The 16,814-nt window shown below is 35.3% G+C and overlaps 1 protein-coding gene across 4 annotated transcripts in view; it reads left to right on the top strand.

Moving 5' to 3' along the window:
* ADGRB3 (adhesion G protein-coupled receptor B3) overlaps positions 1-16,814 on the top strand; it is a 726,710-nt gene that overhangs the window by 653,207 nt on the left and 56,689 nt on the right. For all 4 annotated transcript variants that reach the window (XM_027603097.2, XM_027603095.2, XM_027603096.2 and 1 more), the window contains 4 exons: positions 6,366-6,516; positions 9,103-9,172; positions 11,700-11,766; positions 14,203-14,288. In XM_027603097.2, the coding sequence (XP_027458898.1) occupies positions 6,366-6,516; positions 9,103-9,172; positions 11,700-11,766; positions 14,203-14,288 (374 nt within the window). The remainder of the gene's footprint in view (positions 1-6,365; positions 6,517-9,102; positions 9,173-11,699; positions 11,767-14,202; positions 14,289-16,814) is intronic.

Below are 16,814 nucleotides of genomic sequence, written 5' to 3'. Positions count from 1 at the left end.
ATGAATAGGACCTTTCTTTCATCTGATAATCTTTCCCTAGTGATTTTGTTTCATAGGTGCAATTCCTTTTTTCAGTTTCTGAGGAATTTAGACTGTTTTTGAAGTTTTTATTTTTCTGTTACCTCTGTAGTCTCTCTCACTCCCCCACACTTTTTCTTTTCTTGACTTTTTTCTTTTTTCCATGTTGGAATATTTTTTCAATTATCTGAATATCATTGGCTGTATATTCATATATAAAAGCAAGACCCTATGTATTCATATATAAAAACAAGGCCCTAAAAATTGACTTGAAGTTCTATATGGGTAGATGGACTTAATGAAAGGTAGATTTCACAGTATGTTAGTGAAGGATGAGCCAGCATATGAAGATTTTTTTCCCCTTCTGGGGGTAAATTTTAATCTCTGACCTGCTGGCATTCTGGGAGCAGAAGTAAGGAGAAAAGGAGAGGAGGGTGCTTAGGGTTTAATATTTATGCTTGTATCTGCCTTATATGCCTACCCATTAATGAGACTAATGCTTGAGTTTAGAACCCAACCCATTCAATTTTCCAGAGACTAAACCACCCTATCACAGTGTAGGACTTGACTGAGTTGGGGAGGAAACACAGAGTTTCAGCTATTCTGTATATAGATTTTCAACAGCCTCTCTCTCTTTCAGCCCCTTGCAAAGTCCTCCTTCTGTTTCTGGTCCCTACTGTTTCCAGGTATTAAAACCTTCTGAAGGTCTGCAGAGTGCATTGGGTCCATTACCATCAATATTTCCATCACCACCTCCCAACTCTATAAGCACTCTGATAATGTTCTCTGTCACTCTAAGTCAGTTATGCCTTCTCTCAACGTCTGATTTGGCAGCATCTTGAGTTCATTGTTGTCTACTGCCTTTTCTTTTTTCTGTCGCTTAATAATTTGTTAATTTTAACATGGTTTGGGAGGGAGAAGGGAGATAAAGTCATAATTAATTAGACATCTTGTATTACATTTTCCAATGGATATTGATGGTGTATAGAAAAAAATAATTTTATATTTTGACCTCAGTACAGGAAATGTAATTTTTGTGCATTTATCTTATATCTAGCCACTTTTTTGATTCTTCTTATTTCTAAAAATTTAAAAATAGATCCTCTTGGGTTTTCTAATAAGGAGATATATTTCTTTTTTTCTAAGTTTTTATTTAGATTCCTATTAACATACAGTGTAGTATTAGTTTTGGGTATACAACATACATACAACACCCAGTACTCATCACAACAAGTGCACTCCTTAATCCCCATCACCTATTTAACCGCCCACCCACTTCCCCTCTGGTAACAACCATTACTTTGTTCTCTATAATTTAGACTCTGTTTCTTGGTTTGCCTCTCTCTCCTTTTTTTCCCCCTATGATCGTTTGTTTTGTTTCTTAAATTCCACATATGAGTAAAATCATATGGTATTTGTCTTTCTCTGGCTGACTTATTTCGCTTAGTATAATAGTCTTCAGCTCCATCCATGTCTTTGCAAATGGCAAGATTTCATTCTTTTTTATGGCTGGGTAATATTCCACTATATAACACTTCTTTATCCATTCATCAGTCGATGGACATTTGGGATCCAGCAATTGCACTACTAGGTATTTACCCAAAGGATACAAAAATACTAATTCAGAGGGGTACATGCATCCGGATGTTTATAGCAGCATTTTCAACAATAGCCAAACAATGGAAAGAGCCCAAATTTCCTGTGACTTTCTGAGGGCTGCATATTAACGCTTTCATTATAAACTTAGTTTTGACAGTTTATTCTTGTAGTTTTCTCAGTTTTTGTTTCACATACTTTGAAAAATTCTTAATAGTTTCATAAAGACGTGTTCCTTTGGAAACTTCTTTATGACCTGCTTCTTTTATCAGGATGAAAAGTCCTTCATCTCTTTTAATGCTTTTTTTCAATATTAACATTGTGACACCTGATTTTTGCATGTTAGCATTTGCTTAATACAGCTCCTTTTATCTCTTTATTCCTAATATCCCTGTGTCATTGGGTTTGAGATATGGCTCATAAATACATTACTAGATTTTGATTTTTTTATTCAATATAAAAGTTCTTAACTTTTAACTAATGAATTTAAAACATTCCCATTTCTATAATTTCTGATATGTTTGGAATTATTTTTGTTATTTTTTTTTCATTTATCGTATGTTCTAGTTTATTTTTGTCCCTTTGCCTTCCTTTAGTTAGGCTGATAAATTTTTTCTTTAGTTCTATTTTTCCTCTACTATCTTATAAATACATTATTTGTTTCTACTTTTTGTGGTTACTTTAACATTGTTAATATACATGTTGAAACATATTTCTCTAACATCTGGAGCTAATTAGTATCTCTAATATTCCTCAGAAGAACAACAACCAAAAGGCTTAGCATACTTTTATTTTCTCCTGATCCTTTGCAACTTTCATTTCTCTCACCTCATTTATATTATTTTGAATTTTATGTTTAAGTGGTTCTATTTTAAAAATTAAAATATGTATATTTAAGCTTTTAAATAAACATTTATGTAGACTTGATGTACTTTATTACTCTCTTTGCTATCCATTATGTCTTTTATCTCATTCCCTCCTCCTGAATTTCTTCTTCTTATTGTTTATATTACCTAGCAGTTCTTTCAGAGAGAATCCTGAGGTAGTAAACGTCAGAGTTCCTTTAATTCTAAAAATACCTTTATTTCTGCCTCTCACTTGAATAATAGTTTTGGTGGGTGTAGAATTCTATCTTCAAAGTTATTTTCCCTTAGAATGCTAAAGATATTATTCTACTGTCTTCTTATATCCTGGGTTGCTCACAAGGAATCTGATGTCAATTTGATTCTTATTTCTTTGTAAGTAATCTTTCTTTTGACTCTGACAGCTTTTAAGATTTTCTTTTTATTCTTGATGTTCACAAATTTCATCACAACATATTGAGGTGTGTGTATGTGTGTGAGTGTGTGTGTGTTTTATCTTCAATTTATCCTTCAGCCCAGAGGATCTTTGAAGTTCTGAGAAGCTTTTCCATAATCTTTCTTTAAATGCTGCCTTTCCTTGAAATTTTCTCTATTTTTTCCTTCCGAAAGTAGTTTCAAACAGATGTTAGAACTGTGTGTCATCCATCTATCTTAATCCCCTATTTCCATGTCTTCATCTCTAATACCTTGCTTTGAGCTGGGGTATCCTTCAGTCTGTACTCATCTGTTTTGTTTTTCAGGCATTTCTCACAGTCTCTAATCTACCACAGTTTATACTTATTTTCTTTCCACTTATTTCATGAAATCTTTTTCTATTGTCCCTAAAGATTTGGGGTGAATGGTATACATGAGGGTGACAGGTAGGAGCAGTGCTCAGTTTGCCAAGTTCATACCCTTTCAAGTTTTGTAATATTTGTCAAAAACGCTCATCAGTTGTAAAGGACCAAACTGAGGTTCAGCAAGGCAGGTGTAGCAGAAGAATTGAATGATGTGCTTGAGGTGCTAGTGAGTCTCAGGTTTGAAATGACAAGCCGTCAAGACTCAGCTGTTGTGTTGGGATGCCTGGTGGCTCAGTCGGTTAAGTGTCTGCCTTCAGCTCAGGTCATGAACCCAGGGTTCTGGGATTGAGCCCCGCATTGGGCTCCTTGCTCAGTGGGGAGTCTGCATCTCCCTCTGCCTGCTCTGCCTGCTTGTGCTCTGTCTCTCTCTCACTCTCTCTCTCTGACCAAAAAAAAAACAAAAAAGACTCAGTTATTGTGGGAGTCAAAAGTAGACACACATGTGAATAAAGGAGAAGCTGTAAATCTAGAGGTCATGACAGTGAGTCAGAGAATTGAACAAATGACAAGATATAAACCTGTTTATAGAAAAAGTGAATCAGAGTTTGAGATTTATAAGTGTAAAAATCTCTAGTACTGAGGGGATCCAAGTGAAGGTTTATCTTTGTGGGTTGCTGATATGGGATTTAGGTTATATGGGAGAAGAAATCAAAGAATCTTGAGCCCTGAACATTAGAATAGTCACCCTTGTGGACCTGAGATGACAAATGTGGAAAATAAAAGAGTTTATTTGAAAATTGCTATTATAAAAGTTGTATTTTTAAAAGACAGCTTGACAAATATATCAGTAGAAAAACTGTGTATGTTTCATTATTTTATACTGATTCTTCATATGTTAATGAGGCAAAATGTATCTCCCTTTCTTTGTTTTTCAGGAATATATATTTTGTTGTACTCTTTATGTAAGATTAGTTTTGTGACTTTAGACCACTTTAGTCCATATGGACTAAATACACATTCTTTAGGTTGAGACAGCTTTCCTTCATAGTTAGAGCACTTTCTAGATATATATGAATATTCATCTCATCATAGTAGAATGCTATTGCTCATAGAAATGGTTCTTACTTCTCTAGATTCTGTACTTTTTTCCACACATTGTGGCCATATTCTTGTCCAGAGAGACATGAATTATTGAAATAAATGTCAGTAGCCCCAAATTAGATGTATTTCAATTTGTATTAGAAATGAAGTACATCATCAGGAAGTCCCAAGGTAACAAACATAATAAAGAGAAAATTAAAAGTCTCTGTATTGACACATTGAGCATTGTATTATTTCTTACAAAATTGCAGTGCATCCAGTACTTAGCATTTAACATTTCAACATTTTCACATTGTTTTACATAACCTTATACCGATAGTTTAAAAACGGAGAAGGAATAATTTTGCTAGCACATACAATTGAGATGAGACAAACTGGTGGAAGGAAATGACAGGTGAATTAGAAAGTGTAACTAGTCTTCAGGTATTAAAGGGAAGAGTTATCTTTGAAATTCAAATTGGGATCAGGAACTGCAGATCAGGAGTGAGCAAAGTAGTCAGCTGCAGTTACTTAACTTGGAAGAAAAGTCTGAATGTCTCAAGTATAGGAGGAATTACAGTTGGTTAAAGCGACATTATGCCTGAAGCAGGAATAAAGGTATGAGAAAGAAGGTTTTAGAAATCCATGACTTTATCATACTGAAAGTTGCCGTGTTTGTGAGAATAAGTCTAAGTAACTAAGTATATTTAAGTGCTACATGAAACAAGGAATCATATGCCGAAAACCAGCAACACTTTTTTTAGTACTATTTTTAAAATAATGATGATTATGGTCATAATCAGTTGAAGTACATGCTATATGCCTAGCACAGGGCTACTCAGCTTCTGTACATTATCTCTGAACATTAAAAAAAAAAAAAACCTGGTGAGACAAACATGATAAAGTTCTTTTTATAGGATGGAAAGAACTAAAAAGCTAAATTAACATCTGGTAAATTTCAACAGAATAAACAAATAATAGGAATAATTTGGACCAAATTTTTAAAAAGATAGTCTGCCTTAGCAGTATACTGGAGTGGAGGCGAGAAGATGGGGGTTGTACTTTTATTTCTCTGTTAATGAGTTTTTTATTTTTTTTTCTAATTCTATGTTTGCTCTTTTCAATTTCTGGAAATAGCAAGACGGAGACTGACAGAGGAAGAGGGTAGTTTAGTTACTGGTTCTGATTGATGAAGACTTGCATTTTAACAAGATTTACACAAAGACATTATACCAGTAGTCAAATAAGTAGCAGCCCTTACCAAAATGAAGCTGCTCACCTTCACGGAGGAGTCACAAGTAACTAATGGTTAGCATGTTCAGAATGATTAAGTTGCATCAAGTAAAATATCTGTGAAATCATGGCTGTGTACTGCTAGTGACTTGATTAACTTTTCAAAATGATTTGATTAGGACACACATTGTAATAATACAGAACAATGTATTAAGGACTTTAAAATACTTATGTTATTTTTGTATTTTGGCTATTAGCCAAATCTCATTTTATACTTTGGTCTTACACCAGGAATATCACACTTGTATTAAAGCAGTTTTTCCTTTTGGATGGCTGTTGGGATGTAATCTTAACATCAATACAGATAAAACAACAAAGAATTATCAGCTAAAATGGAAGGATAAAGAATGTAGCCAAAAGAATTATGCAAGATGTCTGTAACTTAAATTAAACCGAAGATAGGACCATTCCCATAATTACATTTCAAGGAAAAAAAATTCAAGTAAAGTCGTAATTGTAATCTCCCTTGGGTTTTAATTTACATTCAGGCTTCTCCTCATAAAAAATTGAACATGCAAATGGAATTAGGACGTATTTTTTTTTTCTATCATAGATATTGTATATAGCGTAAAGACTGCAGGGTTTCTAATTTCTGTAAATAATGACTCTGTCACACAGGAGAGGTAGATATTTGAAATAAAAGCAATGAGTTGAAGATTAACAATCCCCTGGAGGACACATGATGCCCCCCCCCCACCACCACCATATTCAGTGTGAGTCTCTTTTGTTTCCACAGAGCATCTGTACAACCACCACTGCATTTTTGCACTTTTTCTTCCTGGCTTCATTCTGTTGGGTTTTGACTGAGGCGTGGCAGTCATATATGGCTGTAACTGGAAAAATTAGGACACGGCTTATAAGGAAACGTTTTTTGTGCCTTGGATGGGGTAAGCATATTAATACACCCTTTCGTGCTCTTGTTAAGATGGCTTTGAACACATAATGAAGCTGTAGAGTGTGATTATCCCCAGGCTACTTTTCTTTGTGTCCAGTTTGATATATGGAAGTGGAAACATATGAACCTGGTCATTTTTTAATATTCTTTGGGCATTTGGAGTTTTAAAAAGGAGTAAATATTGGATGAGCCGTAGCCAGTCGGTTAAGCAATGGTGTAAGAGGAGTCCTGGGATACAGGCAGAAAAGCCAAGTGTTCTCTGCTAATACGTGCCGAAAACGCAAAATGTCCTAAAATGTTCAGGGCTCAAAACAGGTACTAGTCATGTACTCCCCATAAGAAAACTTCGAGAAGTCCCTTCCAAGAGAGCTCAAAGAAATTAAGGACTACAGCTATTCATGTCACAGGAAGAAAGTCATGTAGAGATTGAATGAAACCTCACAGCCAGTCTGAGAAACAGAATTGTTGACAGACTGAGAATTAATTAATTATTTGCTTACCTTTATTAGGAAAAGTTTCTCTCAGATTGCCTTATGAAATGGACATCTTGAAGATCTGGGTTTTTCGTAAGGCCAATTCTAATGTTTAATTAGAATTAATTAGCTTAGTTTAATTAGAATTAGTTTAATTAATTTAAGAAACTGGTTTCAGAAAACCTCAGGATTTTCTCATGTTTGCCTTTGAATTTCAAAAGACTCGAACAAAAAAAATGGGGAATTTTGGGCCAAATATATAAAAAATACCCAATATACCAGAAGACTAGAGAATAGGATGTTTGATGGAGTCTGAAAAATTACAAGTAAGTGAACTTATTACAATAACAGAATAACTCATACTGGAAAAGTAGGATCCAGACCACTTAAAGATTATCCATCAGGTTTCAGCAAGGTTCTGTCATGTCTGATTAATATATTAGGGCTCTTTGCACAGGTAAATGGGAAAGCCATTAAGAAGAAATTGGAGAATGTATTCTACTTACACTTTCATAAAACTTTTGTCTGGATTTCATGTCAAAGACCTTCTAAAGATAGACTGGTATTGAATCAGGGAACACTTTTTTCATGAATTAGTGCCATAGATCCAAGAAATATAGAATCCAGGTAAGTGACTTCCCCTAAGTATAAAGAATGGCAATTTTCTGGATCGGTAACTAGCTATTTAATAACACCATTACCAAAGATCTTGAGGAGAGGGCTCACAGCTGGTCTCCAAGTTTACAGATAATATTAAACTACTCTGGAAAGCAAAAAAGCTAAGCTGATGGTGCTAGACTATCAGGAAAATTCTGAGTTGGCAGATTATGAATTTCATATGAATTTCATTATAGCAAAGTGCAACATAATAAATTTAGAAAAAATAATCTAAATTGTACAGAATGAAGATTATTAATGCTTTAACTATGACCCAGGAGAGAATTTTTTCTAACGACTTGGTCTAGTCAATCAAAAAGTGAACTACACACACACACACACACACACACACACACACACACACGTACGTGTGTATACAGGGTGAGGGGAGACGCATATCTGTTTAAAAATATGATGTGTCCCTCTGAGATGCTTCTCATAGTTTTTGTCATTAAACTTCATGAAGGAATGTGATGTCACTTGAAAAGACAGAAGAGAATAGCGGGAAGGAGGGGAAATGATAGGAAGAAAGAAGATGGGTGGAGGGGACTCAAGGAGGTGATTAGATGATGGATTTTTCTACCTGGAAAGGCAAACATCATCTTCCTGAAAGGAAGTCATGGTCAAAAATTAAAAAAAAAAAAAAAAATTAAACAGCATAGATTAGACTGAGCTCTGTTCACCAAAGCACAGGGACGTTCCACTGAACTTGAATAAGGAGAGTGTGATTCATATAAATATAAACTAAAAGATGTTAGGTCATTGTTGGCGCAGGTATGCAGGCAATTGAATTCTCAGAGGGACTGATCAGTGCGTGGAGAGATGCCTGCCTAGAAGTCCATGAAGAGAAACTGTCATATATTTTCTGAACTTCGTTCAGGATTGTTAAAAGGAGGATAATCAGGAGACCCCAAAATTAATTCCTTAAGGCCCTTAACCTTGATCCTCCATTCTTGTTATTATAAGTAAATCATAAAGAATGAATTACGTGATATAATTTATTTTTTTCTCTTATAAGTACAACTGGATGTGGAACAATATGGGGCCAACTGAATGTTCCACTTCTGTGATATTCCATCACAGCAGAATATCCATTTTTTGCCTTTCTGATTTTATAACTATAAATTTCCTTTATAACAGTGTAAACCCCTAGAGAAAAAATAACTTAAAAGATATACTAAATCTCTGTTATTAGTTTCCTTTAAACCCATGTCAAATGTGGTGGTAACCTAGCAACATTAGAGAAGTGCATTGAGTTAAAAGACCAGCTGTCGCTCTCATACTTTTGTACTTGAAAGAAATTTTGTAATGGAAACATACTTTATGAAAGAATTAATGCAATGGTAGTTCCTTCGATGTAAGCATTTTGAGTCTGTCCTAGCTTTTCTTGAGCCAGAGTGCACAGTGGCTACGGCTGAATGTGAAGTGTGACGATGCTTCTCTTGCAGGTTTACCAGCATTAGTAGTGGCCACATCAGTAGGCTTCACAAGGACGAAAGGATATGGCACTGACCACTAGTAAGTCCATCCACAGTGATAAATCATGTTTATAATTAAGTAAATCATCATCTAGGCTTCATTAATCTTGGTTGGCACTGCCGATGGCTTGCATTTTGTCACTGAGTCATTAACTATGGTAGAAATCATGTTAGTGTGGAATGATGTAAGGGAGCTTAAATGCACAGAGGTTAGGAAGTAAATGGCGAAGCCCTGTGCAGAATCCTTGTTTCAGTTTCCCATTGCCTCATGAGACCAGTGCATTTCAAAATGTTTCGATGTTTACTTTGTGTGTTTAATCTCAAATACATTTTTTTAGAACTGAATAAACCTTGGTGTTTACCTTTTAGAATATGATTCTGATCTGAGCTTCTGATTTCACTAATGGTAATATATATTGGTATCAACTAAGTTGTGTCATGTTAGTTCAAGTTTTGTTGCCACATTAAGGTAATACTAAAACTTACAGATCAGGGGATTCAGTAGAATACACGTTAGAAAATGCCTAGGCTCTGGGAGAAATTAGAGGGAAGAAATAGGGTATGGTATCAGCCCATCCTAATCACAGCTATAATACTGATAAATTCTGTGAGAGATTTTATAAGTAAGCTTTATGTTTAACATTTAAAATGTAAAACAATACACTTTCATATTTTACTTCATCTGCTCTTTCAAGCTGAGGAGGCAGTTGAGAAATGGGGAAAGAGATGTGCACATCTTATTAGAAGCATAAATTTTTAAAGTGAGATTTTCGGTTCGTCGTCAGGTTTGAGATAGGAATTACCACTAATTAGACCTTCTGGTGGGTTCATCCAAATGGATATTGTGCCAAGAGACATCATGTTACCTGCCCATCCAAAAGAAATTTCCAAAGAATTTACAGAATTCACGTCATTAGAACACTTGTTTTTCTTCTGCAATCTATATTATGAACACACAAACAGGCAAAACTCCCCAGTCGTCCCTGTGGTAGAGTAGTGCTTACTACAGCGCTATTACCTTTAGCCGTTAACTTTTGACAACAGTATGACTCTTTGGTATAAACCCAGCATTTGAAAGGCACTGTATTGGGGATGTAGAAAGAGATAGGATTATGGATGATACGGTTCCAACTTTCAAGGAGTTTGTGATTAAGACGGAACACAATATAATGAGTAATGAAGGTATCAGTTTGAAGATTACCTTGCACAAAAATATAGCAGAAATGTAGTGGCAGTCTAAGAGACACCGACTACAGTGTTGCATCAGACTGAAGGCTTTTTCTCTAGTTATTTCATTTAAAAAATAGATATTAAATTATCAATCCCAAAGTGGGAAAGTAGAATTTTATGTGTCCATTCCTATGGCAAGGAGAAATAAGTAAAAGCAGACTTTGAATACACATATAGAGACACATTTGTGTTATGTATAAATTGATAAAGTATTGGCATGTATGTGTGGGTAAGGTTACTAGGTTAAAATTTTTAATTAAGATATAATTTATGCAGAGTAACATTCACCCTGTTCAGTGTATAGTTCTGTTGGCTTTAACAAATGCCTAAGTCAGGTAACCACCACCAAAACCAATATAGAAAAGCGTATTCTTAGAACAGATATAGAACAGTTATTGTTAATGGTGGTTAATTTTGGAGGCAGCATGTTGATTCTGTGGACTTAAAGTAATATTGACAGGGTCAAATGTCAAAAACAGGTGCATGAAATAGTGGGCATGACTCATTGCATCAGCAGAGATAAAACATTTCCTAGTGTTTTCCTTATATTGACTCTCCTGGACTCTGCACACGCAGATGGGCCACCTTGCGAAGCTTCCAGGGTCGAGCCCCATGTCTTCCTAATGGCCCTCTTCTGTGAGAAAACAAACATTCTTACTCAAATGGGTTACCAGGTCTCTACCATGTCTCTAGCAATGTAAACCTGCATCTCTTGGTGAATTGAGTAATTGAAATAAACACAGCTGCACTTATTTTTATTCAAAAGCTTATCTTTAGTGAATTGATTTAGTAGTCTGGGGCAAAAGTAAAATCAGAAGGAAAAAAAAGTGTACAAAATATAGATTATCCATTCCCTGCAATGATGGCTTTTAAACCAATTTCTCCCAATATCTCAGTGGCCTCAAGGAAGAACCCATAAATGACATATGCAAGACTCTAAAAGCATGCTGTTCTTGCTTAAAAGAGTATTTGAAAATTTTCATAATGGATATAAAGCAGCATTTTACAAAACTTATGTAATAGTCACCTTTGTACTGAAAGTCAATATAAAAATCTCACTGCAAGAGTAATTTGTCTAAAATGTTTTAACTGCCTGAAAGTAAGGCCTTATATTAAAAGTTTCTTTTCTGTGAAAGGTATGTAGTTTTTCTCACACATGAAATGCTCTACTTTTAGCTTTTTACCACATCTCCAAATGCATTTTTGTTTAATTACAAGCCTTTGAAATGTGCCAAAATTCAAACACTAAGTACATGATTCAAGTAATTTATATCATACGTCAGTGGTTTAACACTTATCACTAATTTTTGTTAGTTTTTATCTGATGTTATTTTTAGCTGCTGGCTCTCTCTTGAAGGAGGACTGCTCTACGCTTTTGTTGGACCTGCAGCCGCTGTTGTCCTGGTAAACATCAAAATCAACTTCTTTTGTTTTCTTAGCCAAGAAAGACTACTTTGCTTCAGTTAGAGTGATGGTTTTGTATTTGTTGTGTAGAAATTTTAAAGTTCAATGTATTATTACTTAATTATCAGTTATTAAATTTGAATATCAACTGCTATTTAGACCCTTATTACTCTAAAATATTCTTATTTTGAAGACTATTAAACGTGGGAGTGTGGGATTTCTCTTACAGTAATTTCACATTTGTGAAGAAGTTCGAGTAAGTTTCAACAAATTCTTCCTTGTTAATGTACAGAATTTGATCCTTTATTATATCACCTTATACTGTTCTGTATGATCCACATCGTTAAGTAACTGCTGCCTGCTAGCAAATATCAACAAGAAAATACATGTCCAGATGTCAGAGTTTCTCAGCCTCAGTGCCACAGACATTTTGGACAAGATATTTCTTTGTCGTGGGGCTGTCCTCTATATTTTAGGATGTTTAGCGGCATCCCTGGGCTCTACCTACTAGATACCAGTAGGAACGTCAAGTCAGTAAAAATCAAAAATGTCTCCAGACATTTCCCAAAATTCCCTGTGGACAAAAATCCCCCCAGTTGAGAGCCCCTGCCATATTTTATGCATAAGGATTTAAAATGTTTCTTTTTGGAGTCATGGGAACATGAAAATTTTCTACCAATATCCTTTCTTTCTCTCACTCTGATATTACTGATTACAAATCTTTCCGGTCTAATAAATCTTTAAATGTAAGGGGGGAAAATGGTCTGAATTAGTACAAAGATCCACATTGCTGTGCAATTAGAGTTCTAATTGGGAAATTACCCTTTGGTTTCTTCAACAATTCATTCAGTAAATTAGAAGCTAGCTCTATCTTTCTTAATAACTCTATATGACATTTTCTTTCTTTAAAGTTTGCTCTCCCTCCTCTAAACTATAACAGGGAGCAGAAACTGCACATGATTCACAAGAAAAAATCTAGGCCTGAGAAAAGCATAGGGAAATTGAAACTATTAGACACATTTTTTGTCTGCTGCATTGCAATCTTATTTAATCAATTGAATTATTTCCCTAAGCTACTAAGTTAATATACATAATAACCCTAAAATGGAGAAACAAAGAGTATGTGTGTAATTGAAAAGCCAAAGTATGGGCTTTGGAGTAGTAGTGATGGATTCCCTCATGATTAAATTGTAGATTAATAGAATCCACGGAATACACGTTTTTCTCTTAGTTCATATAATTATAGAGAAATGTGAAGATGAGTAAGTCTTTCTTTTGATCAAATGGTACCTTGCCAGGGAAGCTATGAAGAGTGACAACTCCTAAGTCCCTACCTAACAGTTGCTTTGGATCTTCCTTACACCAGTAGTTAAACAGATTTCAGCTTTATATTTCATCTGGCCAATGTGCTGGGGAAATGGAATTTTCTTTTCTTTTTTTTTTTTTTCAACTAGTCATCCTGTTTAATTTAAAATAGATTTTTGTGAACTGCTAGTTTCGATGTAAAGGCTTCACCATTTGCATTGGGGGATGCACTGAGATTCTGTTGATCATGGAGGGTAAGGGGCAGGAAGGCAAAAAGAAGAAAATATTTTTCCTTGATTATCTTGTTTCAGCGTTGGACTGGATTCCTTTATCAGGAAGTGCTGGTAGGTTAGAGAACTGTGGGTGCTCATCATAATAAGCTGCTACAAATAGACCACAGCTATCTCTACAGCTTTTTACAATTTTACTTGAGAAAGAAAAATATGTGTGATTTCATTTCAGATGTATTATGCAAAAGACCTTTTAAGTGAGAGTAAGAGAGTCTTAGAAAATGCTGAGAAGTGTTCAGTAGAGCACATTATAAGAACTGGTGTTAGTGTCCATCTCTTAAAGGATTCTGGTGAGTTGAATAGGCTTTCCCTTTTCTAGAAAAGCATGGTACATCAAAATGTGCTCCACCCATAGGAGAAATAGCCACACCGCCTGAGGAATGTAGTCATTCTATTCTTATTGCTGGGGACAATGACAAATCCTTAACACCTTTGCCTGCCGGGGTGTAACCTAGTCTCACACTGTGAGACTGAAAATCTTTTGACTCTCCTAGGGTAAAACTCATTTGGCCAATTGATTTTAATCAGGGGTGACTTAGAATGCCAGATTGGCATAGTATGGCACCATTTTACAAGTTAGACAATTAAATGGTAATTTCCTGAGTGTTAACTGCAAAGCATGGAAGTTAAATGTACTTAATGTACTTCAAAGTAACACACCACTGTTAAATTGTTCTGTTTCATTGTGCACTTACAAAATATTTGATAGGTGCTTCATATCACTACTGCTGTGAGTTCAGAATTCAGAAATGGTTATTAATAAAAGAGGGTTTTCAGAAGAAAAGGGGACCTGATTCCCTCCAATATCATTGAAAGGTCAACCTTTGTTTCTGTTTGACAGGTCAACATGGTGATTGGCATTTTGGTATTTAATAAACTTGTTTCCAGAGATGGGATCCTAGATAAAAAGCTCAAACACAGAGCCGGGTAAGCTGCAATTGGTGGATTTTGAAGGTTCTTTACCAGTGAATCCCATACTCCAATTCCAGATCATCATTGACTGCATTTTAACTGTGCCTTGAATTTTGTTCCTGATGAACCAGCGTGTCTGGTAGATTCTGCCATTCAAGTTTTCAATGTGCAGTTCTTAAATAATGCGACCAATATCTAAAAATAATTTCAAAGACCATTAAGAAAGTCTCGATTTGTTCGTGCATATTGCCTGTTTGTAAGATAAGAAGATTAAATGTTAAGGCTGGACTTAAAATACTTGTTATTTTTTTTTTCAAGTTTTTATTTAAATTATACTTAGTTAACATACAGTGTAATATTGGTTTCAGGAGTAGAATTTAACGATTCATCACTTGCATATAACACCCAGTGCTCATCACAACAAGTGCCCTCCTTAATGCCCATCACCCAGTTAGCCCATCCCCCACCCACCTCCCCTCCAGCAACCCTCAGTTTGTTCTCAATAGGAGTCTCTTAGGGTTTGCCCCCCCCCCTCTTTTTTTTTCCTTCCTTTCCCTGTGTCCATTTGTTTTGTTTCTTTAAATTCCACATATGAGTGAATTAGTATGTCTTTCTTAGTTCGCTTAGTGTAATACACTCTAGCTCCATCCATGTCGTTGCAAATGGCAAGAGTGCATTCTTTTTCATAACTAAGTAATATTCCACTGTGTGTGTGTGTGTGTGTGTGTGTGTGTGTGTGTGTGTGTGTGTGTGTGTGTCTTCTTTATCCATTCATCGGTTGATGGACATTTGGGCTCTTTCCATAATTTGGTTCTTGTTCACAATGCTGCTTTAAACATTGGGTGCATGTGCCCCTTTGAATCAGTACAAAAATCCTTATTCTTAGGTGAGCAAGTCCCCCTAGTTTGGTTCAGAAAGGACAGGATGGTAAACTGAACACGTCAGTGTGTGACACAACTGGATTGAGACAAGCAAGCTAGACTAGGGCAAAAACATGACATTTTCTTTGATTAATCATATATTTCAGAAAATTTCTTCACATGAAATAATCACTTATGAAACACCATTCTTGTCATATATTTTTATTCTTTATGATGTTTTGACTATAACTTGCTAGAAAGACTTATTCATAATTTTCACTTGCACATTTTAACCACTTATAAAATTTAGAGAAGCATCTCTTTTAATTTTACTGTCATTATGATATCACCACATTTAATGAATAATAACATTTCATAAGCAGGTTGATAGCAGCTTTGTAAGGTTACATGCTCACCTAATCATATAAATTTGTAGAAATTTGAGTGAAATATTAATGCTTTTGAATTTCCCTTTGTATCTTTTCTTATGAAAACTTCATAGCTTTATCCTTTCTATTTGATTGTACTTTCATTCAAAACTTACCTACAAGGGGCGCCTGGGTGGCTCAGATGGTTGAGCGTCTGCCTTTGGCTCAGGTCATGATCCCAGGGTCCTGGGATCGAGTCCTGCGTCGGGCTCCTTGCTCCTTGGGGGCCTTCTTCTCCCTCTGCCTCTCTCTCTCTCTCTCTCTCTCTCTCATGAGTAAATAAATAAAAATCTTTAAAAAAATCTTTAAAAAAACTTACCTACAGTTGTTATTTCTTTAATAACTTATGTTACTATTTAATAGTCAGTATTTGATCACTGACCAGTGAGAATTTTAAGTCCTTTATGTTTCTGTAATCTATGTAATGATTTATATGGTAAGGTAATCTAGGTATTATTCCTCCTAGTAAAAGACTAGTAAAATGCTTTGAATATAAAAATTTGATATCATTCATATCAAGCTTTAGAACTGCAGTGGTGTAATAACATCATTGGAAGTTCTTTCCAAAGAGGGGCATCACTTCCCACCTAGAGACTTTTTTTCACTTCAGGTGGGTCTTCATAGCATCTTTAACTAGGTAAACTTGAACTTGCACAGACACTGAGCTTTCTATACCATTTGAACTTGAAGCTTTTACACTCTTATTCTTGTTAGTCTGCCATGTATGGTTGGAATTGGAACAACAGCTTCAGTATTTCTGTCCAGATTAATCATCTAAGAATAAATCGATCATACTGAATATGGGCTATAAAATCTCGGTTCTGCCACTAGTGGCATAAACTCGTGTGTCTGTGTATACACACACACACACACACACACACACACACACACACACATATCTTTTTTTAATTGGAGGGGTGGAGGTTTATTGGTTAGGATAAAGACTTGAAGTAAAAAATATTTTTGAACAAAGCCATGCTCGATATCTAGCTCTGCAATTTACTGGCTATGTGTGTCTTTGGGCATGTTATTTAGTTATTTTGGAGTTCAGTCTTCTCACCTGTAAAATGGGGATAATGATTTTTGCCTCAGAGTATATGAAATATAATGTGTACAGAGGATTCATTAGAATAGCAAATAGCAAACACTCATTCAACAAATGGTGGCTATTGTTATGATGCATTAAATGAAGAAAATAGATTGTTTTCAAATGACCCTGACTTCTATCAGTCAAGCATCTGTGATTCTGCCAT

Source organism: Zalophus californianus, chromosome 7, assembly GCF_009762305.2.
Source record: "Zalophus californianus isolate mZalCal1 chromosome 7, mZalCal1.pri.v2, whole genome shotgun sequence".
NCBI lineage: Eukaryota > Metazoa > Chordata > Mammalia > Carnivora > Otariidae > Zalophus > Zalophus californianus.
Note: the sequence above shows the minus strand (reverse complement) of the source record. Positions and strands in the feature narration are given on the sequence as shown.